The 25,365-nt window shown below is 45.2% G+C and overlaps 1 protein-coding gene across 6 annotated transcripts in view; it reads right to left on the bottom strand.

Moving 5' to 3' along the window:
- Nucleotides 1-32: 32 nt before the first annotated feature.
- The window catches only part of IL1RAP (interleukin 1 receptor accessory protein), a 48,786-nt gene continuing 23,453 nt past the window's right edge, over nt 33-25,365 (bottom strand). For 5 of the 6 annotated variants that reach the window (XM_027884080.1, XM_027884079.1, XM_027884076.1 and 2 more), the window contains 9 exons: nt 20,796-21,081; nt 19,885-20,077; nt 18,023-18,188; nt 17,000-17,071; nt 15,732-15,861; nt 14,641-14,789; nt 11,818-11,967; nt 10,720-10,863; nt 33-1,058 (listed from right to left, as the gene is read on the bottom strand). In XM_027884080.1, coding sequence (XP_027739881.1) covers nt 334-1,058; nt 10,720-10,863; nt 11,818-11,967; nt 14,641-14,789; nt 15,732-15,861; nt 17,000-17,071; nt 18,023-18,188; nt 19,885-20,077; nt 20,796-21,081 — 2,015 coding nt within the window. In that variant the 3' untranslated portion in view covers nt 33-333. Of the gene's footprint in view, nt 1,059-7,247; nt 8,032-10,719; nt 10,864-11,817; nt 11,968-14,640; nt 14,790-15,731; nt 15,862-16,999; nt 17,072-18,022; nt 18,189-19,884; nt 20,078-20,795; nt 21,082-25,365 lie in introns of those variants that run through there. The other variant, XM_027884081.1, reaches the window with a different exon arrangement.

The raw sequence follows: 25,365 nt of genomic DNA, 5'->3' as shown, positions 1-25,365 counted from the left end.
GACCTGCCCTCCCACTCCCGACCCCAGCAGGAGCCCTGCTGCAAACACGACCGCGGCTGGGGAAAAGCAATGCCAGAGAAATACATTTTCAGCTCCACTTTGCAATTTAAATTCAGCAGAAGGACCCGGGCAGGAAGCCCCCAGCCACTGCTCTGTGCATGGCTGCAGGTCCGTGGCTCAGGTCACCAGCAATGATATTGCTGCAGTCCTCCACGCTGGCATGGGACTGACGCTGAAAGGCATCACGCCAGCCAGTGATATGATAAAAATTTCCTGAGGCTGCAGCGAGTTTCTTTAGCTGGCCCAGCACCAGCAGTGCTGTCAGCCTATGGGTTAGAGTACGTAGAAGTCATTGTTGTTTGACAAGTCGCTATAATGGCAGAGGGCAAGAGCAGGAGCCTGTGCTGGTGGGGGCTCGACTCGACCCCTGCCCTGCAGCCCCTGTGCCGCCGGCCTGCTCAAGCCCGGCTTGCAGAGATGAGTGTCCCACCTGGTCTCAGCCACAGCCTGATGCTTGTGCTTGAGTCTGCTGCTGTCATTGCAATAGGTCCCACAACACCGGCATGTCAGAAAGCGCTTAGCTCGGTGTTTGGCCTTTGACTCAGGGGTCAGGGCCATCGCTCCATGACTGAGAGTCACTGCTGTGGCGCCCCGTGGGTCAGGCTGCCCTTTCAACCGGCTCCTTCTCCTCTGGATGGGATCCAGGCTGATGTCTGATTGGGAGGAACAGCTCTCATTCCAGCCAGCACTGGCGCTCAGGCTGCGCAGGGGCAGGGCGAGCCGCAATGCCTTCCAGAACTGGGAGCCGGAGCGCTTGGACTTCTCCCCCTTCCAAGTGACAAAGGAGACAGACTCCTTCAGCTGGAGGATGCTGGGGTGGGTGCACTGCAGTGGCCTGTACTCCACCACGATAAGTTTGGTTGCTATGGCGTTCTGGCACATGATGCCCAGCTTGAACTCCAGGAGACTGATGCTCTTCTCCGTCAAGTAATCAGGACTCAAGACCACGATCATCCTGCGGCTCCTCTGGATGAAGTCGAACACGGCTTCGGTGGTATCTAAGAGTACAAGGACAGAGGAGTTGGGGTGCACAAGGAGAAGGGAGCAGGAAGATAAAAACTGAAGGAAGCTGTTTAGTGGCATACCTGCACAGGTCTCCCTTCCCACAGAAGGAAACCTGGCACACACCCTGTGACTTTCGACTTGCCCACACTCCTGATGGCAGCATTTTTGCTGTGCAGGGTGTTTTTGAGAAGGCTGAAGTGGTAAACGAGAAGCCAGGATATGCCACCGCTGTATTCTGACTTCTGTACAGCATCACTCCTGCCCAGGGAAGTGCAGGCATTTAATAAAGGGCAGGTCTTGTTTGGGAACCACCTGCCCACAGCTTGAGCAGCCCTGTGCATCAGGAGAACTAAGTGAAGCAATCGCATCAATCTGCCAGAGCTCACACTGCCAAGGCCAAGATCCACCTCCTTCCCTGTCAGGCTCTCTCACAGAGAAAAGGAAACTTCCAAATTTAGAAAGCAAAAATGTCAGCCTTAAACCTCTCCATCAGTTCTCCTGGCCATCATGGGGGGTGGAAATACCGTGCTTCAAAACATTCCTTGCGATTCATTGCAAGTTGTAAAGCTCAGCAAGATGCTTAGCTGGAATGGTGCCAGGCAAGGGCAGCATCTCTTTTATTATGAATGTTGAAAAGCAGCAAGCCTGAAGGATATCCTTGGACTTCTACCTGTGGCTTGGGATGCAGGAAGCATATTGAAGGTGTCACGGCTAATGGGTGAGCAGTGGAAACTATGGGAATTATGGGGCTGAGGCACTCTGCAAATTAACCCAAGCTGATTATTAGAACTGTAAAAACTTTAAAAAAACCATATACTGACTGAGTGCCTGAGATGAGGGGGACCCAAGGACAAGTTGGTGTTCAAGCAGGACAGGGATCATTTGAGTAAGAGTTCTTGCAGATTCAGAGAGAAAAACCTGCATATAGGAATGTCTTGCAAAGATCTGTTTTGGGAAGAAGAGCTACTTGTTGCTTCCCTTCCCTTTCACACTGCTAAAACCTTCATTCCTCAGTCTGGAGACTCCCCTCTCCCTGCCAGTGGAACACTGGTCTTTGATATAAATAAAAATACTGTTCCTTCCCTGCAATGGCAATGCCTCTTATTCTTCCAGCACTTGGCTCTCTCTAATCTCACAGTAGAAAGTCCACCACGTTGCCTCTGGTTGAACCTTATTTTAATATTGTAGAGAGAAATACTTTTCAAATACGTATGAGTAGCTGTAAAACTCATTGTCACTACATTAGTTGGAGACCAAGAACATGGGATAGGAAAAAGGATCACATAGTAATATCCTAATGGATCAAGTAAGACACTGTTTGGTTTTATAACATAATACTGGAATCAAAATCAACTTTTTTTTTTTTTTCTGGTATAGAAGGTTTGGGAGGATTCCTCTTTCCCCCCCCCCCCCAACACACCCAGGAGAACACTGATTCACTGAAACCAAAAGTAGATAATAAAGTCAACTCTGTCAGAATTGTCACTTAACGTTGTGACGTTCTTAACACCCTTTTTCAAAGGCACAAAGGATTGGCAGCAAAGTCCAATTTACCGAGTCCAGACCTCATTCAAACCCTTCTACAACTGATTGAGACCTATTTTGAAAACAGCCAGGCTTCAAATTTTGTGAAAGAAAAAGATCTTTTGCTAGTTTGAAAGGTCTTTCTTTTTGAAACTGGAATCACAGAACCATAGTGAAATTTAGGCATGAGCAGCCCCTGGGAGGTCCGCTATTCTACCTGCCTGCTCAAAAAGTTCAGGCTCAATTAACATGAATGACTCTGAAGATGCTGAATTGAAATGTTTTGATTGAGGTGACAGTGCTGGTTTTCTTTTATCAGTTTTGAATTTGCAACACTTTTTGAGAGTTGACACTTTTTGGCAGGGAAAATGCTCAAATTCCCAAAGACAGATTTTATTTCTGAGAATGGGATGCATTTAGACTTGTCTGACCAGGATATTCTGGGATGTTCAGTTTACGATGTTTACCCAGCTCATGAAAAATCCTGAGTGGCCACTTCACAGTGTGCAGGTCCCAGTGACACCAACAGCACGGGATAGGACAGGCAGCAATAACACCACAGAGGTTTGGGGATTCAATACACTTGGTCATCTGCTTTACATTAAAAAACTTCCACCTTTACTAAATGGTTACAGAATATTTTGTTTGTTTACTTGTGTCTTCCCTAATGCACCCTAGAGATGTAACAGAGGATTATAACTATCATGGCCCTAGATCCCATTACCCATAGACCTCAAATCCATAGATTGTCACAAGAATTCATTTTACGAGGGGGCTGGAAGTGCTAGGCTCTCTCTCAACTTACCTGCTAACAGGCAAACAAGGGAAATAGACAAGAAAGTGGCTTAGATGAGAAAATATGAAGCTGACTGAAACTTTTCTACCCAACTGCCTGGAAGGGGATGGGCAAAGTAGCCTAACAGTGAGTTTCATTTCTGTGGTTTGGCCAGATTTCCAAGATTTTCATTCAACATTCTGACTTGATCTCTAAAGCAAAGAGATGATGTTTCCTTTTCATCTTTCTGTCTTGTGATTGCCAGGGATTTTCTGTGTGTATGTGTCCACTGCTGTGAGATACCTCAATGCTGTGTGTCACTGTGTTTCTGCCTGCATGGCCCTGGTAGCTCAGGTGCCTCTGCAAGCACAACATGAAACAGCCAGGAAAAATGTCCCCCTCCAAGGAGGTGTCTCAAGTGATCTTGATTGTTGGATTACACATAATTATCTTTCTTAAACAGCATTTTGCTGACATAATGGGGAGGAAGATAGTACTTATGAGAAATGAACAAGGACTGAAATGCAAAAGTGAAAATGTTTTATTGAAAAGCAAAATAAAATAATACTGACACTTCACAGACCAAATCACACAAAGGCAAAAACATGCAGAAAAGAGAAGGGAAAACAACTCTGGAACAGCTGTACAGCATCAAACAGCACAGGGAGGGAAGATATTTTTTTCCAATTTGTACCACGCTGTTTCCCCATGAAATAACAATGAGGAACTTTGCATGAGGTGCATATTGCATAAATATTAGGTTGGAGCACAGAAACTCAAATGAATCAACTGATTCAGACACATGCTGTGACAGAATCCCACAACGGAAACCACAAGGGGCTTAGAATGAAATGGCAGGTGGATCTGAGGTGCTTGCAGATCTGCATTACAGCTGAGACTGGGCTTTAACCCTGGCCTGACAGATCCCAGCAAAGGCAGTGGTAAAGCTCCTGGGGGAGTGGAGCCTGCTCCAGCACTATTCCTTCCACCCTGTTCCCTCTAGACCTCTCAGAACCCTTCCAGACCATCACACCTTTCACCTTGTGGGTGCTCTGCTGATGTCTCTCAGTAATCTTGTTCTCAGGTTGCAATGGCACCAAAGGCCACTGCAGTGGTGCCAGAGATGTATCCAAAGGCCAGTGCAATGGTGCCAGAGAAAGTTCAGGTTTGTTAATTTGGAAAACTCTTTGAATAAAATCAGCAAAATATATGAGGTGAATTTAACTTTCTAAAATAATCGGACTTACTGAAACATCAGCAGAAGTTCTCTTGGTAACTCAGCTAAAGGGAGATGTGATGTTGTGAGGTCTGGGATGTCAATTTAATTTATGCATATTTTGGAAACAATTTTTTAAAAATCATCTAGGAATCTAACACAGCTCTGCTTTGGCCTCAGGGCCTTCCCTCTGCCTGCAGATCTGGCAGCTGGTTACAGAGATGCTTAAAACACAAACAAAAAGGTGAAGCTGGACAAAATGACACGGTTGCAATGGGTTCACAAAGCTGAGCATGGTTTTGGGTACTATCTCTTATAATTGTCCCTCCTCAGACAACTACAGTAGAAAAGCTCATAATAAAGCTTTTAAGCACCTATGAGCAGATGAGAAACTCCCCTACCTCCAGTGAAGCTGACTGCAATTTTATCTGCTTAAAGGAAAGCTTACTTGGGGTGGGGAGGATGAAGAGGAGAAGCTCTAAAGAAGCTCTATTTGTTTCACATTTGTAGCATCCTGGTTCCAGCCAGAACAGGGTTAATTTCTGCAGTAGCCAAGAAGGGGTATGCCCAGGATGTGGAGGTTATTCTATATCACCTCACACCACTGCCAGGGGAAGGGAGCCTCCTTCAGAGAGAAGGGGTCCCTTCTGGGTTGGTGGGAGGGAACAGTTGGGTATTTTCTACTGTCGGGGGGTTCTGTATGAATCATTCATTTCTTGTACCCTCTGTAACTAGTATTTTTGCTGCTACTGTTTTCTTATCTCTGTGCTGTTTCCAGTAAATTTATCTTATTTCAGCCTGTGATCTTTACCTTTTGTCCCTCCAGTTCTCTTCAGCCTGCTGAAGGGGGAGGAAGAGGGGAAGGGTAGAGAAGTAAATGCCACATGGTTTCAGTGGGAGCATTAAATTGGGAAGTACCATTTCTAAACCATGGCATACAGTACCTGACCAAGGGCAGAGCTCCCCACAGCCCTGGAATAACATTTATTAATCATAAAATGCTAAGGGCAAGGGGTTTCCCCCATGCCAGGATTCAGTCCCACACCTTTAAGGCTGGGCTTCTTATTGGGATGCCCTTAAACCTCTTCAGCTGGATGAGTAATGCATAGACTCCAAACTGTAGTGCTTTTTAATGCCATTATGAATGCATATGCTTCACCCACTGAACACCAGAGTGAACACGAGTCAAAGGTGACTCAGCATCAACCATTATCAATAAAAAATAAGCATGCACTTGGTGTGTATAATAGTGAAAGTGGGCAGGTCCTTGCACTGGAAGCTACAGGAGTACAGAGACACCCCCAGTTTGCAGTTTTATTTGAAAACACTGTGAGCCATAGCACCAGTCAATGCCAGGGTCCCACTGTGCTTTGGTTTGTCCTACAAGGGAAGGGATGCTCCCCTCTTCTGTCTTAAAAGCTTGTGTGATGGGAGTTAGCTCACCAGATCCTCTCCTGCTGCCTCACACTGAAGCAAGGACTGGTACACAGTGATTTTTTGTGTTTCCGTTTTGTGCAAAGGTTACAGAACCTGAGATACATCCCGTGATCTGCAACTCTGGGCTAGAAGCAAGATAGGGAGAGACTTGCTTTGTAAAGCCAAGGCTAGTTTAAACCTGAGCTCTGAATTAGGAATGGTGATGGTACTCACAAACAGGCAGAGAAGACAGATTCTTCACAGAATCATAGAATAGTCTTAGTCTGGGTTGGAAAGGACCTTTAAAGGCCATCTGGTCCAAACGCCCTGCAGTAAGCAGGGACATTTTCAACTCAATCAGGTTGCTCATAGCCCTGTCCAGCCTGACCATGACTGTTTCCAGGAACGGGGCATCCAGCACCTCTCTGGGCAACCTGTGCCAGCATTTTACCACCCTCATTGTAAAAAATGTCTTCCTTAAATATGGTCTGAATCTACCCTCTTTTAGTTTAAAACCATTACCCCTTGTTCTGTTGCAGCAGGCCTTACTAAAAATTCTGTCCCTATTTTTCTTATAAGCCCCCTTTAAGTATTGAAAGGCCACAATAAGGCCTCCCTGAAGCCTTCTCTTCTACAGGCTGAACAACCCCAGCTCTCTAAGTCTGTCCTCAGTCTTACCCAGCTGGACAGAGCTAGTAGCTTTTATAAGTTCAAAAAAGTTTGTAGGGTCTCCTGGTGAGTCAGACATATATCCAGTGTCATCCCAGAGGCCTTGGCAGTACCTTGCATGATGCTGTCCCCCAGCCATTGGCAGAGGCAGTAGGCAGGTTCAGTAGTACACTGGGGTTCCTTGTAGTGCTTGTGAAGTCCCTGAGTTTACTCTACAAGAAACATGTCTCAGATATGCTCTGTGGTCTGTACCAAGAGAGATTTCCCCTGTATTACAAGCATTACAGCTCCGAGGGATCTGGGGTACTCATGAGACCTCAGAGTTGCAGAGATTGATCGCTCATTACTAGAAGTGCTACAATACAAATATCACCTAGCAGTGTTGTGAGAGGGGGGGTTTAATGCTTTTGTAAAAGCCATTTCCCATTGCCAAACTATCTGAATGCACCTTCAACAGAAATGTGGGGAGCAAAGATGAGGGGCCTCAAGAGTCTATGCTCCCCTCACTGAAGCAGAAGTCTGTGATCCCACAGTGATTCAGACTATAGAGCTGGGACATGTGTGAAAGGCTCTACACTGGAGCCACCCTTCAAACTCTTCCTCAGCCTCTGCAACAGGGACCAAGGAACAGAAAGGAATGAAGGCACTTAGGAGAGGAAAGGAGCTCTGCCCTGGATGCTAATGAAGGTCCTATGGAACTGGATCTAGGAGTACTGGCCTATACAAATACCACACCATCACAAGGTGCTGGATGCATCACACCTGTATAGCCCGAATTTAGACCTTAAGCCCAGGGCTTGTGTGGTTGATAACAAGAACATACATTTGCAGAGAGGAGGCATTTACATCTTTGGTCCCTCTACTGCCAGAGCAATACAAAACTGCAGGGAAAACATGATAATCCTCCAAAAAGTTTGGGACATGGTCCTTCATGGAAAAAACCCTGAGCTCCTTCCTACTCCCTGGTATAACTTGGGGGTTTGTTTTGGTTTGTTTTCTGGCGGTGTCAAACATTTTTCAGGGATACGTGTCGACCCATCATGGCTCAAACTCTTGCTAATTTTTTTCACTGGAATTTCCACCTGCAACTGCTTCCAGAACCTGCCCTTTGGATACTTGGATTTCTCGCCTTTCCATTTAATGACAGTCAAGGCCGCCTGGGCCTGCTTCAGTTCCTTCACTTTGCTCTTCTTGATGGCTTTGTACTGCACTAGAATGACTTTGATGTTGCCCTTGGAGGCCATATTCTCTAGACCAGCCTTGAGCTCCAGCAGGGCCTGTGTCCCCTGCAAGACGTAGTTGGGACTCAGGACAACAAGCAGGCGTCGGCTTTTCTGGATGAAGCTCAGGGTTTCGTCTGTGACAACTGGGAGAAAGAAACATTGAGGTGGTTAGTGATGCCCAAGAATATACTGCTGAGATGCTAGTGTGACACCAGGTGTCTCTTGAAGGGGACAGTAAAACCCCTAGGAGGCCCTCTCTAGAGACTACACTGGTGCTTCCCAACCCTGCAAGTGACTCCAGGTAAGACCTCCTACACTGTGGCTGGTGCTCACTTCCCCAAACAGTGACATCTTCTACTCCCAGCCTCAGACTGCCTGGAGATGCATTTCCTCCTCCCTGTGCTATGTGGAGATGCCCAAGACAGCTACATCTAAGAGGTACGGTACCACATGTCAGTGACACCACCCAGTGCCATGAAGATGCCTTGTGGCCAAGAGGGCAGCTGATCTCATAGAGAGGGGGAAAAGGAGGCTTTCTGGAGCAAAGCAGGGAAATTGACAGCTGAACAACACATGACCTCAAGGGAAAAATTCAGCCTGAAAAGGTATCAGGAAGCTTGAAAGCCTGTGCTTACATCTTCCTCTGGCAGATGTCTGGAATGACTCTGGATACTCCTTTCAGTCCTCTTGCCTCAGTTTCCTCACACCAAACACACACAATATATATCTACACATCTACAACATCCTCGAGTGTCCTTGTGGGTTAATTTGCTTTGGTAGTACTACCATCCTAACTCGTGTTACTCATCCATCTGTTCCTGTTGCTATCATCTATGAAAGCAGATTAGAGCATTTTTAGAACTTAAAAGTAAACTGTTCTGAGGCCTTTTAGTGAAGTGTCCCAAAAATAACACCCTCCAAGGAAGGGCCATGTCATGGTAACTGTGGATCCTCTTTAATATTCTAACATCTGCAGGTAGACTGTCCTTAGACACCCTCCTGTAATTAATGTGAAAATCCCTTGTAAGTGTGAATCCCAGTGCTTGTACTCTCTGCTGCAAGATCTCCCACACTTCATTTACAAGGGAACAACACTCTTTACTGGTCAGAAATTACAATGGAGAATAAAATAATGCTGACAGGCAACTTCATTTAGTTGTCAAGCTCGTTTGATTAGTTCCTGTCAGCTAACTCGCAGGATAATCCATCTCCTACTGTTTCTTCATCAAGGACAACATAACTCTACCCATGACACAGATGCACACTCTGGAGGCATGACATCAGCTGCCAAAAGCTATTTCCTGGCCTGCCATGCTTTCCCAAGAAGATTAGTCAAATCCTGGCTAAGAAGCGACAGGGAAGCCCCAGCAGCATCGCGAACAGCAGTGCAGTGACAAACCACTCCAGCAGTGCTCCAGAGGGCTGGCACTGGCTTGAGGCTGACAGTGACTGGCACGAGGGGCAGAGATGGGAGTGTTCGGGGGTTAGGGTGAGGGACAGAGAGCCCAGAAGAGCTGTAGGGGGAGGAAAATGACACCCTTCAAAGCAAAAGGGGAAGGATGGCAAGAAGTGGCAGAGGGAACAGGAGGAAGGAGGACATCTGGTGAGAACAGCTCAGAGCAAACCTGCTCTGAGTCTGACACTGCATCAAGCAAATTGAGCCTGGAAAGTTCCCTGCCATGTCATCCATTCTCTCTCTAGAAGGAACAGCACCAGGATTGCATCTGTCTCCAGGTTCCCTGAGGCAAACTTACTCATTTATCTTCAAACTCTGAGGTGTTCCTAGATGCTAGCAAGCATCTAGGAAATAAAGATACCAGACTCCAGACTGATTCTGCTCCCTTTGTCGTGCAGCTGGGCTGAGACTCCAGCAGTCCCTCCTGTCCTTTCCAAAAGGAACCCCAATGGACTTGCTCAGCATGGGTTCTGTCATTAGTGGGGTACTGACCCAAAGGCCATGAATTCAAAGTGGGGTGGTCTGCACTGTCAGAAGTTCAGACTTTTAATAGGCATCAGGGGTCACAGAGCCAACTGAACCCCCAGGACACTGGAAATAGAGAGTGTGGGCTAGACCTGTGCCCTTGCTGTGGCACTTGTGTGAAGGTATGCTTATCTGGGGAGTTTCACAAACTTCCATTCTTGATTCCCTGCATCCCTGCAGCAATTATGTCCAGAACCTTGTATGATCTAGCTCAAACAGTGAAAAAAGACTATATTTTACTGAAGAGATAGTCCCGCTACCTGCAAAAAAATACTTTTAATTATAGTAGCTTAATTGTATGCCATATTAGACACAAACTCCCTTATTAATGAGGGTTAGTGGGAGGCATGTTATCTTCTCACTGATTTTGGCACAGTGCTCTCCACACCATCCTGAAGCAGGCACTCCTGCTTTTTACAGGCATTCACCACTACCCTCTGTGAGCTACCAGTCTGGTCCAGTATAACACTTCCCCTGCTTCTTCTCTTCTAGCCTTGACTTTATCCCCTTTTTTTAAGGCAGCTCAGAGGGCTTGCATGAAGGTCAGTTGTGCGGTTCCCCATGTTGATAGATCAACCGCTCCTGCACATCACTCCTGGAGAGAGCAACTGAAACAACCAACCACCATCACTTGCCCACCACAGCTTTTTTGGAGGCCTGGCGCATCTGCAATACTGTCATGTGAAGCAAAAACATTAGAAGATACCAAAAAGAGTTCATTAATAGTGATGGGGGGGGGGGGGGGGAACAAAAGATAACCTGAACAGGCCTGTTCCAAACAATTATCAGTACCTCAAAGAACAATAAAGAGAGGAGGTGCATGGAGCACAGCCCCCTGTGAAATACTCACTTCCCCCAGGGAGGCTGTCTCTGTCAAAGATACACAGCTTGTACCCAAACTCATTCTCCAAGACTCCCCGCAGTGTCAGCAGCACAAATTCCTCCTCCTCCGCATTGCGCGCGTAGGACACGTACACGTCGTACTCCTTCCCGTCTGAGCATTGGGAATACAGAGAGACACAAATGGCAGAAGAGACACCTGTGATACTGCACGTGCTGGGCCTTTGACTTGGTTCCCGGGAAAAGCAGGTATAAAGGCTCACTTTGAGCCCAGGCACTGCAGGTTAGGACACATCAATTTCCACAGTTACCAGACAGCAGCGCCGCCTGGTTGACTATCCAGCCTGAATGTGCACGAACTCAGATACTGCTGGGTCGCTGAAGTTTGAAAATCAAAGCAAGATGATCAATCTGTTCTGTCCAGGCTCCTTTTGTCTTTTGACATGTTTGACATTGCTCCTTGTCATTGCAGTCTATCCACATGAGCAGTCCCACCAGACAGAGGCTTGCACCCTGCCTACACCCTACGAGAGCTGCTGCACCCCCATGGCAGGTTCACACTCCAAGCTGTGAGGGCTCGAACACCCTCCTCCAGAGGAAGAAATCTCACCTCAGAGTCCCTAGCAATGAACTCCCAGTAACACAGGGAAGCTGTGGAAAAGCTGAGGAGCGAAGGGTGATTTCCAGATACATCCTTCTGGATGACTTCCCACATTTTAAAGCAGATCAGTCTGGATCAGATCATGAATTCTTACACAGAGTCACCAGAGAAACCAGGACGTACTGAAATTTGGTGACTTGTCTTTACTGTCTAGAATGGATGAAACAGCTAGCCATCAGTAGGGCAGTGCCCCAGGGAGCCTGACATGTCCACGCTTTGCCTCTGCAGAGTATACAGAGGATTTCTTTCTCCTTTCCCTTGACCCAAGCCTGACTCCTCTTACTCTAAAATGACCCACACAACTGAATGAAGGTATAGAAATGGAAGGTCAAAATGTCATTATGCTCTGAACAGGGTTAAAAATAGCTTACAGGAAAATTCCTGTATGAAAATGAAGGGCCTGGACTGTAGCAGGATAAAATAAATGTAAAGTCTTTAATACCTTACCTAGAATGGTTTCATCTGTTCCAAAATGAGCCCGATAGAAGAGGACCATTTCAAGCCAATACACGTGATAGATGACAATCAGCACCACAACAAGCAGGATGGTCGCCCCTAGTCCACAGGCCAGCTCCACGGTGTACTTCGGCGCTACAACTGGGTTCAAAAAGAAAGAGATGGTCAGGTTTAAAGGGTTGGGCCTTCAGCTAGGCAGAAATATGTGTCACATGTAGCCAAACATCACAAAGGAACAGCCAGGAGCCAAGCTGGTCCTTCAGAGTAAGGTGGCCAAGCCAAGGCTCTCTATGCAGGACACATGATTTCTGGCCACCCTGGAATGCCCATTCTCAGTTATTAGGTCTGGTTGAGCTGGCAGAGCAAGTCATAGCACAGGCTGGATTTCTGTCTCTGAGCAAGATCCCAGGAGCGGCCAGATGGCAGAATGACATGTTGATGGAAAAAACCTTCATAGTCCAAAACCAGCTCATGAACATAACCTTCTCAGCAGCATAGACACTCTTGGGGCAACGCAACTGCACTTACTTCTAGGACTGCCAGATAAAGTTCCTCTGCAGCAAAATAAAGGCAATGTCTAGTATTTTTGCTCCCCATCAAACAGACACAGGTCTTATGGCTTGACCCAGACTGACAGCAAGCATATAACTAGCCATGGCCTGATTGTTTTCTACCAGGAAAGAAGAATCAGAGTTCATTAAAGAAAAGCTGAAATGCTTGCAAACAAACAGGACAACCTGTGGACATCAAGCCAGAACATCACAGCTTCCCTCCCCAACTCATACACTATCTGTCACAGCATTCCTGCTTTTTTGTACTAAGGACAGAAAAATAACTCTTCTCCCTGTATCCCTGGGCAACTGTCCAGGTAGCGGTTGACATGCACACTGGCAAACTGCACAATAAAAGAACAGCAGGGAGTGGAAACACCACCAAATTCCAATATTTAATAAGTTTTTAATAAAAGTGAAGTACAAAAAATAAAATGGAAAGAATTTATCAACTTTCATTAAGTGATGAGCAGCTGAAGTACATGAGAAGCAGAGGGAAATAATCCAGAAAAAGCAAGAAATGTATGCAATCTAATGTGATGAAACAGTTGGAGCCAACATATCTAGCCACTTGCTAAAAACTGGAAGATAAGTGCTGCAGGGTCAAGTTCAGGCATTCTTAATGTTCCTATGCACAGCAGGATGGGCTGCAGTGAGCTTAGCCTAAGGCAGCTCTGCCAGCAGCAGCTAGAGATTGTTCTTGGATTTTTCTGTGGAACAGAGCAGGAAGAAAGGGTTGTGGGTAACCATATCTGCTCAAGAGAAAAGCCAGTCAACTACCCAGGAGCAGATGGGGGAGGAAGAGAGAGGATGATACAGATGAGTCCACTAGAGAACAGCATTTGGGCACTGTTATATAGAAAAAGAATCTGAGTATTTTAGACTCACTTCTGCTACATGTACAAGCATTATCACCCCAGAAGAATTATGTATGGAGTATGAACACATGGGCAGATGGTTTCGGCCTTTCTCATTTATGTGTTCCTTCCCAACGATCCAAAAGAGGTTTGTCTCAAAGGAATGGGACTAAAAAGGAGGGAGGTCAAGTATAAAGAAGAAAAAGATCTTCCAATAATGACCTGCGTGAGTCTTCCAATGCTTGTAGGGCACAGTAGGGGGCAAAGTAGGTCTGACATGACCTACACAAGGCAGGGCAGCATTCCTTATGGGAGAGGGGAGGTCTAACTTACAGTAAAAGCAGGTGTTAAAGATCTAGATGAGGTTGATAAGGAGGCAGAAAGATCCACCTTAATCAGGAAACCTCACATAGCTTTTATTACTGAGAGGTGGGTCTGGGAAATACGAACAAAATCTCTGATGAAAAAAAGATGTAGGAAAAACTCACACTGAACAGAGCTGAATCAGTCCATACCGTCCACACTGAGGTAGCTGTATCTAGATTGAAGAATCATCACAGCAAGGAGTAAACCACAGAGCACCGTGGTTTGACCATCTTGTTCCCTGAGCAATGCCAGCCAGTGCAGTGTGCCTTCTGGAGGATGCAACTGTGTCACACAAAACCCTCACCCAGTCAAGGTAACCTGAAATCATTTCAAGCAGCCTGTCCCACCCAGGTCTGCTTCAGTTGTGGTACATGGATGGGATGAAGACCTATCCACCCCACCCCCTCTCTCCTCCCAGGCACTTGACCACGGTACCCCGTCTTGAAAAAGTGGTGCAGTATGACAGCAATGATGCAGCAGTGTGTACAGAACAGACTGTGTTAGGCAAAAAGTCCTGATGGAATTCTTTGTTCCCTTACTGTTTTGCAAGGCAATGTGAATGTTGAAGTTGGATAGAGAAGGGGACTCCAGGATTACCTGAAGGGGAAAGTGCCGCCCCGCTCCCCCCACCACGCGGTCCCCATGGCAGAGACCACAGGATATCAGCAGGGAAGAGAGAGCAAGAGAGAGTTTATTGTTCTGGGCAGCGATATAAATAGCTCTTAGGGCGATTACAAAGTAACCATTAGGAGTCCAAGGTCTTACAAACCCACCAATGACAAGCGAGGGTTAACAAAGCCAATGAGAGAACTTTGAGTTAATCTCCCAGACATTCCTGAAGCAGAGATAACACCGGGGAAAGAGAAGGTGAGTTTACCAAAGGAGTTACAAAAGCTATTTTGGAAACATGTTCACTTAAACAACATTAAAAACCTCTATCTTCTCTCTTACACTGCAAGCCCACTGCGACAGGGCAAGGCTCAAGGCAGGACCACTGAGAACACCTCACTTCACACACCCAGGCTCTGCAGGTACTTTACCTTTCATGCGCACTATGGCCTGGCTCTGGTCCTCGCCTTTGGCGTTCCTGGCATAGCAAGTATAATTCCGTTTCAACTCCTCTGGTGTGGCCTTTGCAACTGTTAGAGTCCTTATGATAGTTTTGTCTTCAAAATCTCTAGTAATTTCACTGTAAAAGAAAAACTAGAGCATTACATCCGTGAAGCTGCAGCAAGGTCTTAGTGACAGATATTCCTTTCCCTGATGTAACCTCTTTCTTTAAAAAGACCAAAACACATAAACCGATATTTATAAATCAATATACACTTCAGACTTTAATACAGCTGCAGCCCTTCCTTTATCTGATTTCCCTTAATAATTATTTTACCACTCATAATTTTCTCATTGCAGCTGTGTCACACTGCCTTTTAGAGAAAATAGAAATTCTTGCCTATAAAACAAGATCATCTCAGGAACTCAAGATTCAGAGCTCACGTCACATTCCGCATACAATCCTAGATGAGTCACTTTGTCTCTCTCTGCCTGAATTGACCATCTGCAGAATGGGGCTACAGTATTTCCTTTTGCCTTTCCTTTCTCTAGGGTGGTTTGCAAATCAGCTGGGGCAGTGGCTGCCTTCCACTTGTAATTCAGCATCCAGCAAATGGGGCCTCGTTTGGGTCCTTCATGTAACTGAATATTTATTCCTCCTAATCAAATATATGTATAATACTACATTTTTGTTTTCAGCCTCTGTTTTCTTGAAACATTTTTATCACTTATGCTATTTTGGAATATTCCTCTAAATATAATTGACTGTCCCTGTTTTGGAAGTCACACCATGGCACCAGCTACTGGCAGCACTTCCAGGACCTGAACAAGTAATGATGTGAACTGGATAACAAAGCTCCCTCAAATCCTTCTGTAAGATATGAAACTGTCCGGGTCTGGAGGCCTTCTCCTTAGAGCTCCTGGTGTTCATCACAGCATTGGTGTAGACACAGGGGTTTCTGATTAACAGGGAAGCAGGGGACTCCACGCTCCCTTGGGACTGTTGCATACCTAGAGCCACATCCTTCTGCAGGACCCAAGAGAGGATTAGATTCAAATAAAGGTTCACATTTTATGTTACCTTTGTGTGACTTTTATCTTGGGATCTGTGATGTCATCTGTGTTTTTTCCATCTATGGTCCACCACACCTCAGTGCGGGAGTCCTTCAGGAAGGTGAAGAAAACCTCACAGGGCAGGATAAGGTCATCTCCTGGAAAAAAAGGACCACTGTGAGGTATTGCAAAACAGGAACAGCACCACCCATATTTTGTGCTATCCAGGGATCCTACCAGCCTGAGCTCTGCCTCCCTTCAGGAGGGAATGAGGCATCTACTTTCTGACATCTAGTAACACTTTAACATCTCGGACATGATGATTTGTGACAGACGCATAAACAGAAAAAAATATCCTGCCTTCTCAAATGTGTTACAAATTTTTTGACTTCACTAAGTGACCCACCCAAAGGGAGATGCTCCATGCCAACCACTTCCTTGGAAAGCCAAGCAGTGTTAATCATCCCCACAGGGGGCAGAGGCCAAAATCAAGTTCCACAAAAGCATTTTGATGTGGGAACACTTCTTCAGGAATTTGACTTCTGCTCAAGATCAGACTTGGGAGTGTGAATATCTTTGCGATCAGCACATAAGTGATTTTTTCTTATAAAGTAATTATTGAAGAAGTCTGACCTTCTGAGCCTAAAAAGCTGTACTTTAAAGTGAAGATTCTGAGGCTAATCATAATCATTGGCACCACATTTATTACAGCAGTCTAATGGAACACAATCCATTCAATATAGGGAATTGCTCCAAGGAGCTGTAAGTTGAAACTGATGGGGTGGGAGAAGGGGTTGAGGAAGGGGTGCAGTACCCCATTACCCAATGCTGTGAGGCCAGCAGAAGGAGAGTTGTCACTAATTAGGAAGTAATCAGCCAAAAAGGGAGAGATGAGCAAGAAGTGGATAAAAGGCTGAAGCCACTATGGGGGTGAATGAGGGAGTGTGGAAGCAAACCACAGCCAGGGCCAAGACAAGGTCCTACAGGAATTTTCCTAAGCAGCTCAGTGTCCCCATTTCATCTGCTTCTGCAGCTGCATCCTGCATCTCCATGCCTGAATATCTATCTTTATTTATGCTTGCAAAAAATCAACTTTTAAAGCTGTGCTTTCCTATTCTGGCATCGAGAACTGGCATCCCACGCTGTCTGCAAGGCAACTTGTGGCAGCTCGTGTGCTCTGGGGATGTGGTGGAAGGAGAGAGCTTCTGTGCCTGGCTGGGTCTCCCTGACCCACAGGCAGCGTGTCAGGGCAGCAACTGCGGGCAGCAACTGCAGGCAGCGAGCATTGGAATTTACCTGCTTCCAGTTCGTACACAACTTTCTCATTTGGAGAGATGAACTGTGGTGGCAAGGCCTTGTTTGGAGATCCTGCAGGAAACAACAGAGAGCCCCCCACAGGGACCCAAACTTCATGAGAACCTAGAACCCTTTCAGCTTCATTTATGATGCCCTCGCACCCCACTGCGCATTCCCCAAACTAATTTGTGATATAGTCCTGCTTCAGAGTTCCATGCACAGAGAAATCTAATTTTAGTCCCCAAACTGAGGGCCAAATATAGATTTTGAGGTTTCTCCACAGTTTAGGTAAGGTAGTTTGGGCCTCTCACATCAGAAGACCTCCATACCCTCCTCCTCTCCCATAAGACATAACCTGTACCACTTTCTTTTTACTGATGCTTTTAAGAACCAAAATACAAACATAATTTCCTGTCACAAATATTTAATTCAGCTCCTAAAGCAGCTGTTGCCACAGGAGTCAGAATCTATCCTACAACTCATTAGGTTTTTGAGCTCTGTCTACAATTACCTGGCAGGTGGGCTGAGCCCTTGTGCCTGGGACAGACCTGTCCAAGCAGTGGGTACCTGGAGCTCTGCCTGGGTGATTAACAGTCCCAAACTCAGCACATAAGGCTTTGAGCTTCCAAGAAGACCAAGACAAGTTGGCTATAAAGGGACAATCTTACAAAGAAAGATGAGCAAAGGGCACTGGAGACAGCAATGAGCAGGAGTGCCAGGGTTATGCACTCACATACCAGCAGAGGGTACCCCTGGCCATCTCATGGGCTGAACCTTACCAGCCTATGCCTGGCCACTCTCTGTGTTTGGGGGCATTTGATACGGTGGTGGGTAAAACCTCTAGTGCAACATGTTCTGGGAAGTCACACCAAGCTGACCTCAGCAAGAAAAAATACACCAGGTCAGTTGAGTAATGCAGATGGAACACAACCATAAATGGATCCTGTGGTAGACTCTTCTAGCTGTTTTTATCACTTCTGCAGTTATCCACATGCATTTTACATATTTTAAAGTCATTCTTACCCACCACCTTCATCTTTATGGTTCTGGTGAGATTATATGTTCTTCCATGGTCCTTGAATGTCACAATACAAGTGTAATTCCCTTTATATGCACTGCGGACAATGACGATGACAAGCCTGGGCCCCTGGGGATATCGCTCATTGAACCCATCCACCGAGTTGCAGTTCTGGAGTCAGGCAGAAAAACACTTGAGTTTGGGATTCAAAAGTAAAGACATTGGTTTAAATGCTGCTACAAAGATCTGATCTTCAACTATGAATATGGTACTTGGGATCATGATGTAGATCAGACCTAAATACCATGAACTTTGAGCATGTTGGAATACAGACTGCTATGTTCACCTTGAAAATGAAGTGATAAAGCAGATGACCCTAAGAGTTTTATCCCACCTTAAATACAGGCAGTTTTATAAGAGAGAGATCTCTAATCCAGAAGTACCTTTGCAATTAAAGTGAGCATCTCAGCAAAGAGATGAGTCAAAAGTAAAAAAAGACAGGAAGAAAATGATGATGTATTCACAAATGGATACTAAGACTAAAGGACATGTCCCCTGTTGATGTCCATCTTTTGGGACTAATCAAGCTGCCCTGACTGACTTCAGCTGAGGCCTCAAAATTGGCAAAGAGTAAATGAGAATCTGCAGCACAGAAATCTTAATAACTCCTCTCTTTCTGTCAGGCAAGGCAAGAAAACGCTGCCAAATACCAAGTTAGAGATCCCTTTTCAGAAAGGGGTTATGCAGATAATATCTTGATTGTCATAAAACCCTAAGATGCGCACATTTTGTAAGAGATTATTTCTGAATGGTACATTTCCAAATCAGATACATCCTAATGGGGCAGTTTAAGATAGGGGTCATATACCATTTTTAATGATTTTTATTAGGCATGAGATGACTTGCTGTCTGAAAAATCACTTCCAAGGGGCTTTTTGTTTCATTCTGCTAATTGATTGCCGAGATGTGAATTTCAATGAATGATACAAGTAAAGCATTTAAACTACTGGAGTGAAACTGCTCCTCTTGGATACAAAAGCAAGTTTTTCCTAAAGGGTTTTAGAGTAGGGCTTTTCTTTTGGGTCTTTTTTTCTTTTTTAATTATTTTTAAATGAGCAGATATATTTGTTGACAGCTTAATTATTAATTTCACTTATACAGAACCTTCTATCTAGAAAGCCAAAAGCACCGCCTAAGCAGTTATTAAAGAATTCACTCCCATAACCCTCTGGCTGTACATCCTCTGAGAATTCCTATTCTCTATTGACTAAAGGCACCTGCCTAGAGAAAAACAGTGAGGTCAAATTTAATAAAATTGAGCAGTAATTCCGTAGGCAAGAGCCTGAGGATGGCTAGAGACAGCCTACTCATCAGAGCAGTATGGAGGGTGGAGTAGGGATGTCTCAATCTTCAGAAAAGAAGTTTGCTGAATCGTGTCAAACAGGGTCACCCATGGGCCTTGCAGAGGCCTCATTTTCTGACCTCAGAGGATTTTCATTTACAGGTGTTTTTTTTTTTTAAAGAGTGAATATGAATGAGTTTCCTTTACAGGGATAGTAAGAGGCTCACACAGCAGGTCAGGCATACTGCCCATAACTGAACTGAGGCTCCTAAATCCCTGCTACAGTATTCTCCACTTGTGCACTCAGGTCAAAAAAAGCTTCAGCATTAGCTCTCAATTCCCTTCCAAGAGTAGTTTTACCGTTGAACTCAATGGAAACAAAGCTCTTTAAATTAGTAAAGCTTCATTTGCGGCATCATCACTGGCAAGACTCTCAAACACAGCTCCATGATTCTCACATTTTTCACTGGTTTTTTTTTTCACTGTTTTTTCACATACACCACTGCCCATGTAAGTCCTTCTTACCAAGTACCACTTGACAGTTGGTGTTACACTGGCAGGGTAAAACCCATCAATATCTGGACATATGATCTTCTGATTGGTGTGCTCCAAGTAGAACATCTCTTCAGTGGGTTTTACTGAACTGCTCACACAAGAATGCTGGTCTTTCGGAACAACCTCCAAGGGAAACGCTACTTTGCTGCAGTAGGTTGTATTTCTAAGGACAGATAAGAATAGGACTGATTAGTTGAAATTTGTTTACTCCTATAGCAGTGCAATGAAATTAAAATTACATCTGCAGTAAGTAGCATCATAGCGCTGACTCATTTATAAATGGGCAAGAAAACCTCATCAAAGGTGGCCACACAAGCTCAGAAAAGCCTATAAAGACGACTAACAATCAGCATCCACTCCCCCACTGGTAAAGCAGATCATAGGGTCAAAGACACAGACAAAGAAACAACGTAAGATCAAAAAGAGCCCTTGCGCATAGCAGATGCTATGTTCATTTTGTACCATACTCACAGACACTTTTAATTTCCTAGAAGTCTGAATCTCATGCATCTTTGCCAAATTAGTGTGCAGTCAAAACATTACCCCTGCATCTGAAGCTATTTTTACTCTAGACATCCAGATCACTTCTTAATGGTGAGCGCCTGTGGATTTTGCCATGGGCTCAGCAATAATATTTTCACGGACACTTGCAGCAAGCAAGGAGGGGCACACTCATTAACGCTCGCAAGGCACCAAGCATTATTGGGATGTAAATTAGCTCAGCACTGAGCCATCTTATAATTGTAACATTCTTTTCCCATTAATGCTTATGCAAATGGTCGTCTCCCTACAGAAAGATCTGGTGCTAACAGCGCAATTTCCCCACCTCCACAGAAGTCCTTCGATTGCACCGAAGACAGGAGCTGCACCACACAACCTACCTGAGCATGCAGGTATAATTCCCAGTGTCATTGAGAAGAGCAGGCCAGAACCACAGGGTGTCTTTATCCTTACTGATGTGATTGTCCGGGAGACGATAATTAATGGGTTCCTCCAGATCCCGGTCCTGCGCGATCCTGTACCAGATCAGGGTTAAGCCAGCAGAATGGGCTGTGCTATAGTTGTACTTCAAGAAGGTCTCAAAAAGTGGGCATTTGATCTTGGCAGGTTCCCCATCATAAATCTGGATCTGCTTCATGGTATCCACACCCCAGTCATCGCAGCGTTCTGCAGCCAGGAAGGACAAGGTGGCTTTAGCTTGCAAATCTGCAGGACAAAAAACAGTTCTGCCCACGCTCCCCTCAGCCCTTGGTCCTGTGTCCACTAAAATCAGAGGTATAAACACAGTGTTTTCAATGAAAGCAAACTGGACTTTTATAAAGCAGAGCAAGAACACTGTGTTCATTTCTGGAGAACCTGCAAACTTCTGCTTTCATTTGTACACCTCCTACACTTCTTCCAAGCTATTTATCTCTCATCAGGACAACAGAATAGGATATTCCTGCACAAAACCAGGCTTCCTAGAGAGCTTCAACAAAATGTAACACAAAAATCTTATGTGGGAAGATAAAGTTTAGATGAAAACAATGCCAGAGGTGTGTGTGCATCCATAAACAATGGTAGGGAAGATGGAAATAGACATGTTAAAATTAGAGAAAAAAAAAAAAAAGTAAAAAATCCAGCACAAACATCAACCCTGCCCTAGAGCTATGGATTACTGCCCTTGACAGAAGAAGCTGACTGTGGGTTCCAGGAGCAAGAACTATCTTTTCTCTGATGGGTTCATGTGACACCTGTGCACACTATGGTAACACAAAGAGTACAAGCACTAATAAGTGACACAGAGCAACTGTTTATAGTGAAATTTAAGAAGGGAGGATGAGGGGCAGAAGAGACAGTATGGAGGATGTAGCAGCAGGCTCTCTGAGAATTCCCAGGCACGGCCCAGGTGTAATTCCCCAAGCACAGTTCAACCACAGTGTGACTCACAGCAGACTTGGACTGACGCAGAAATTGGCCAATGTGAGAAAAAGCTATACAGTGCCTTTTTTTTTTTTTATTTACTTCTTTAAAAAATTTATTCTTCTCATTAGCAAATAGTTTCAGGACAAAAGCACAGTTCAAACCCAATTCCCTTCTGAGTAGTCCTTTCCATTCAGTTCCTCCTACCCATCAGGATGTCCAGTGAGGAAGGGACTCAGTGCAAGCAAAGCACGGTACCAGGGTGTCAGCAAACCTGAGAGCAACCTGCACTGTCGGTGCCAACTGAGACACACAGGGAAGCTGCTGTCACTGCATCTCCCCTCTCCCCACGCTGACGAAGCACAGCATGGCATGCTTCCCAGTGCATCTCTTGTAGCTGCTGGGAGGCACTTGCCAGGGCAGCCTGACGTCTGAGAACCCAAAATGAGTCAAACAGGAGAGGGGTGCCCTGCCTGCAGCAGTCCCTGGGAGCAGTGTCTCAGCACATTACAGGCTTACCAGAGACAACACTGCAAAGCCTCTCCCGTTTGCAGATATTAGAAGAACTCAGACCAAGAGGAAAAACAGAATACAATATGCTCTTTGAACCAAATTCTTCTGAACTGACTTCACAGGCCCAAAGCAGGATTTCTGGCATTTATTCTTCCTTAAATAGACAGTGGGATGTAGCTTGGCCCCAAATTCATAATTAATTAAAAAAAGCAAAGTGATAAACCTTTGAGAAGATAGGCCTGCCGCACTTAAAGGCAGGGATGCTAACTCCTGTGGCTCAGCAATGGTTAGTCATGGGGAGGAGGAATCTGGGCCAGTAAGAATAGAAATGTTTTCTGGCGGGTTTGCACATAAATGTAAATGCAAGCTGCACTGCTCCTCCTGTGGTATGCTGAACACCCATATGACAGAGTGCTACTTCTGGAGGAAGAGAACGAACTGGGCTAGGAAGAGGCAGTGAAGCTACCCAGAGCACAAATATTTGCCTGTAGAAACCACAAACCCAAGTGGCTGGAGAGTGCCATTGCTTATTATCTAAAAAACATAGATCTTTCACAACCACACTGCATCTGCTGTAGTTTTAGTTAAATGGGAAAGATTTTTTAGTGATCTTTTTCATACCACCACATAATTTAGAGCGTGGGGGACTGCCCATCCCCAATCCAAGCTGAATCAGGGAAAGACTGCCTCCAGTATCTTGGGACCTGCTGAAAAGGTAGGTCCCTGAAGTGAAACATGCCAGGAACTTGGGAGACAGGAGATAAAAACAGGCTTGCCCCAGAACTCACTCTCTATCTGTACCTGGGTTTTTGCTCACTGGAGCACTGCTGACCTTTGGAGTCTCTTTGCTGGGGACCAACCTCTCATTAGAGGTCTCGCCTCCCAAATATCTTGTAGTTAAACCAAGACAAAATCACATATTATGGCTGCTACCACAGCCAGAGCCAAGGCTCATTCTGAAAGATCAAACCACTGTTGGAAGCCTTCTACCATGGGAAGGTGTATAGTCACCAGTCACTGTCATGATCAAGGCCAACTGGAACCAGTATGCTGCTTTATGCTGGTGAGGTCAAGCTACTGGATTAGGTATGGTCAAGTGTCCATAGACTGGCAATGAGACAAATAAGCCTGCAGAGACTGTCTGCTAACTGCATGATAAAGCATGGATTGCTACTCATGGAGAGGGGACTTTTTTTTTTTTTTTTTTTTTGTAAAGAAAAGCTCTCCCTCTGGAAAGAGCAAACCTGGGTCTATAAATCAGGACACCTGAGTTCTGTTCCTGGCACCTGTCTTCTCTTGGGCTGCATAAAGGCAAACTGTCCTTATTATTTCAAATGGCAGGACTGGGGAGGGAGAAAACTATATAAAACAGAAATTCTTAGAGTCAAGAACTATGAAATTTGAAATCCTGAGCAGCTCTTGCATTTTGCACCAGATCATAAATCGGCATTGTAAAACTACTTACCCATTCTACCTGAATGAGTTATTGAAAATAAATACAACTATTTCATTTTTTTTCTTCCTACATTTCTCAAAAGCAATGCACAGGCCTTGTCTTCTTGGCTCGGGTAGAGGTGACTGTTACTGTTTTACTATAAGAGCTGTACCTGGAGATTTTGTCTCAGAGCTGGCTAATTAGCCTGGCTTCAGGAATACTGCCACAGCAAAGAGCCAGTGCTAAGTCTCCCCATATGCCCTTACCTGTAGCTGCAAGCACTGAGCTGAACCCCCCAAAAAACAGCACATAACTGTGCTAGTATTGAACAACTACACCCAGAGCACAAGAGGAACCATGCAGTGTGAGATCACAGGCTGTGTTTGCCACCTGGCTGGCAAGGACTCCTCCTGGCTGTCAGGGCAAAGCCACCAAGCATGCCTCCAAGGGCTCAGGGAGAAATGCCATAATATAATCAATGCCAATCACTTACAGCAGAGATGGAAGAAACACTCCAGGCTGCAGCAAGAGCTCCTTCAGACACAAAACACCAAGGACAGAAGTTGTGGTCCTCTGCACAGCTTCCCTCCTCCCTGTGCTATGCTGACAGTAGCACTGCTATTTATACTTTTTGGGGTGTTTTATGACCAAGATAGATGGGCTCTGCCTGACATAACAAGTGAGGACTGCAGGGTATCCCTCACACACACATTTGTGAGCCTGTTGCTCCCTAGCTGTGAGGGTGCTCTTCTCCCTGTGCCAAACAGCAACCTCTGATGTGGGGGTACTTCTACAGCAGATCCTAGCAGAGGAATCAAACCCAGACAGCTGGCTGCACTCCACACACATGCATAGAGAGGATGCTCACATTATTATTGCTGTAATTTTATTGTATCCAACAGCTCCCTGCAAAATTTTGTGCCCCTTCCACTATTTTTAGCTCTACTGGATATTCAGACCCTATTTGCTTCTAACATCAGCATGCAGCTACTTGGATGTCAGTCTGAAGTGGAGACAGCCAGAAAAAAATGGTATGACTCTACAGTGACCCTTCACTGGCATAAAGCAGCCACCACTATGAAAAAAAAAATATAAATATATATATATAAAATATATATACACACACATTGATATATCCTGACTCCAGTAACAGCATTTGAGAGAGCACTGCAGAAAGAAGATGCAAGGATCCAGTTCTCATTGTGAGAAACAGCACTAACTTCTGTGGTGCTGTGTCCATTTGCAGCAACTCACACTTGCTTTCACTGGCTTAGCCTAGGATGCAAATTTCTTCTCTCCTGAAACATTTCCTGCACAAAACACCTGCTGGAGTTGAGAGCAGCTCCTGATTAAATCAAGTGGGATCACTATTCATGCTGTGACTTCAGAGGTTTGCTAACAAATGGAAACCAGCGAGGAGATGGAACTATAGTAACTCCACAGTCCCTTCCATGCTGCAGCAAATGGAGCACTACACACATACCTGAGGGACACAATAAAATTCTCTAAAAATACACCATCCCACAAATGTATCTTCCTAGAAACATCTCTGCAAAACACTTTCGAGAGAAACGACCTTGTTCTCATTACCAATGAGGTGA

This window comes from Empidonax traillii, unplaced genomic scaffold (assembly GCF_003031625.1).
Source record: "Empidonax traillii isolate 1590-97213 ecotype Southwest subspecies unplaced genomic scaffold, ASM303162v1 scaffold138:size3245559, whole genome shotgun sequence".
Lineage (NCBI taxonomy): Eukaryota > Metazoa > Chordata > Aves > Passeriformes > Tyrannidae > Empidonax > Empidonax traillii.
The sequence above is the reverse complement of the archived record's forward strand: the minus strand, read 5'-3'. Positions and strand labels throughout refer to the sequence as shown.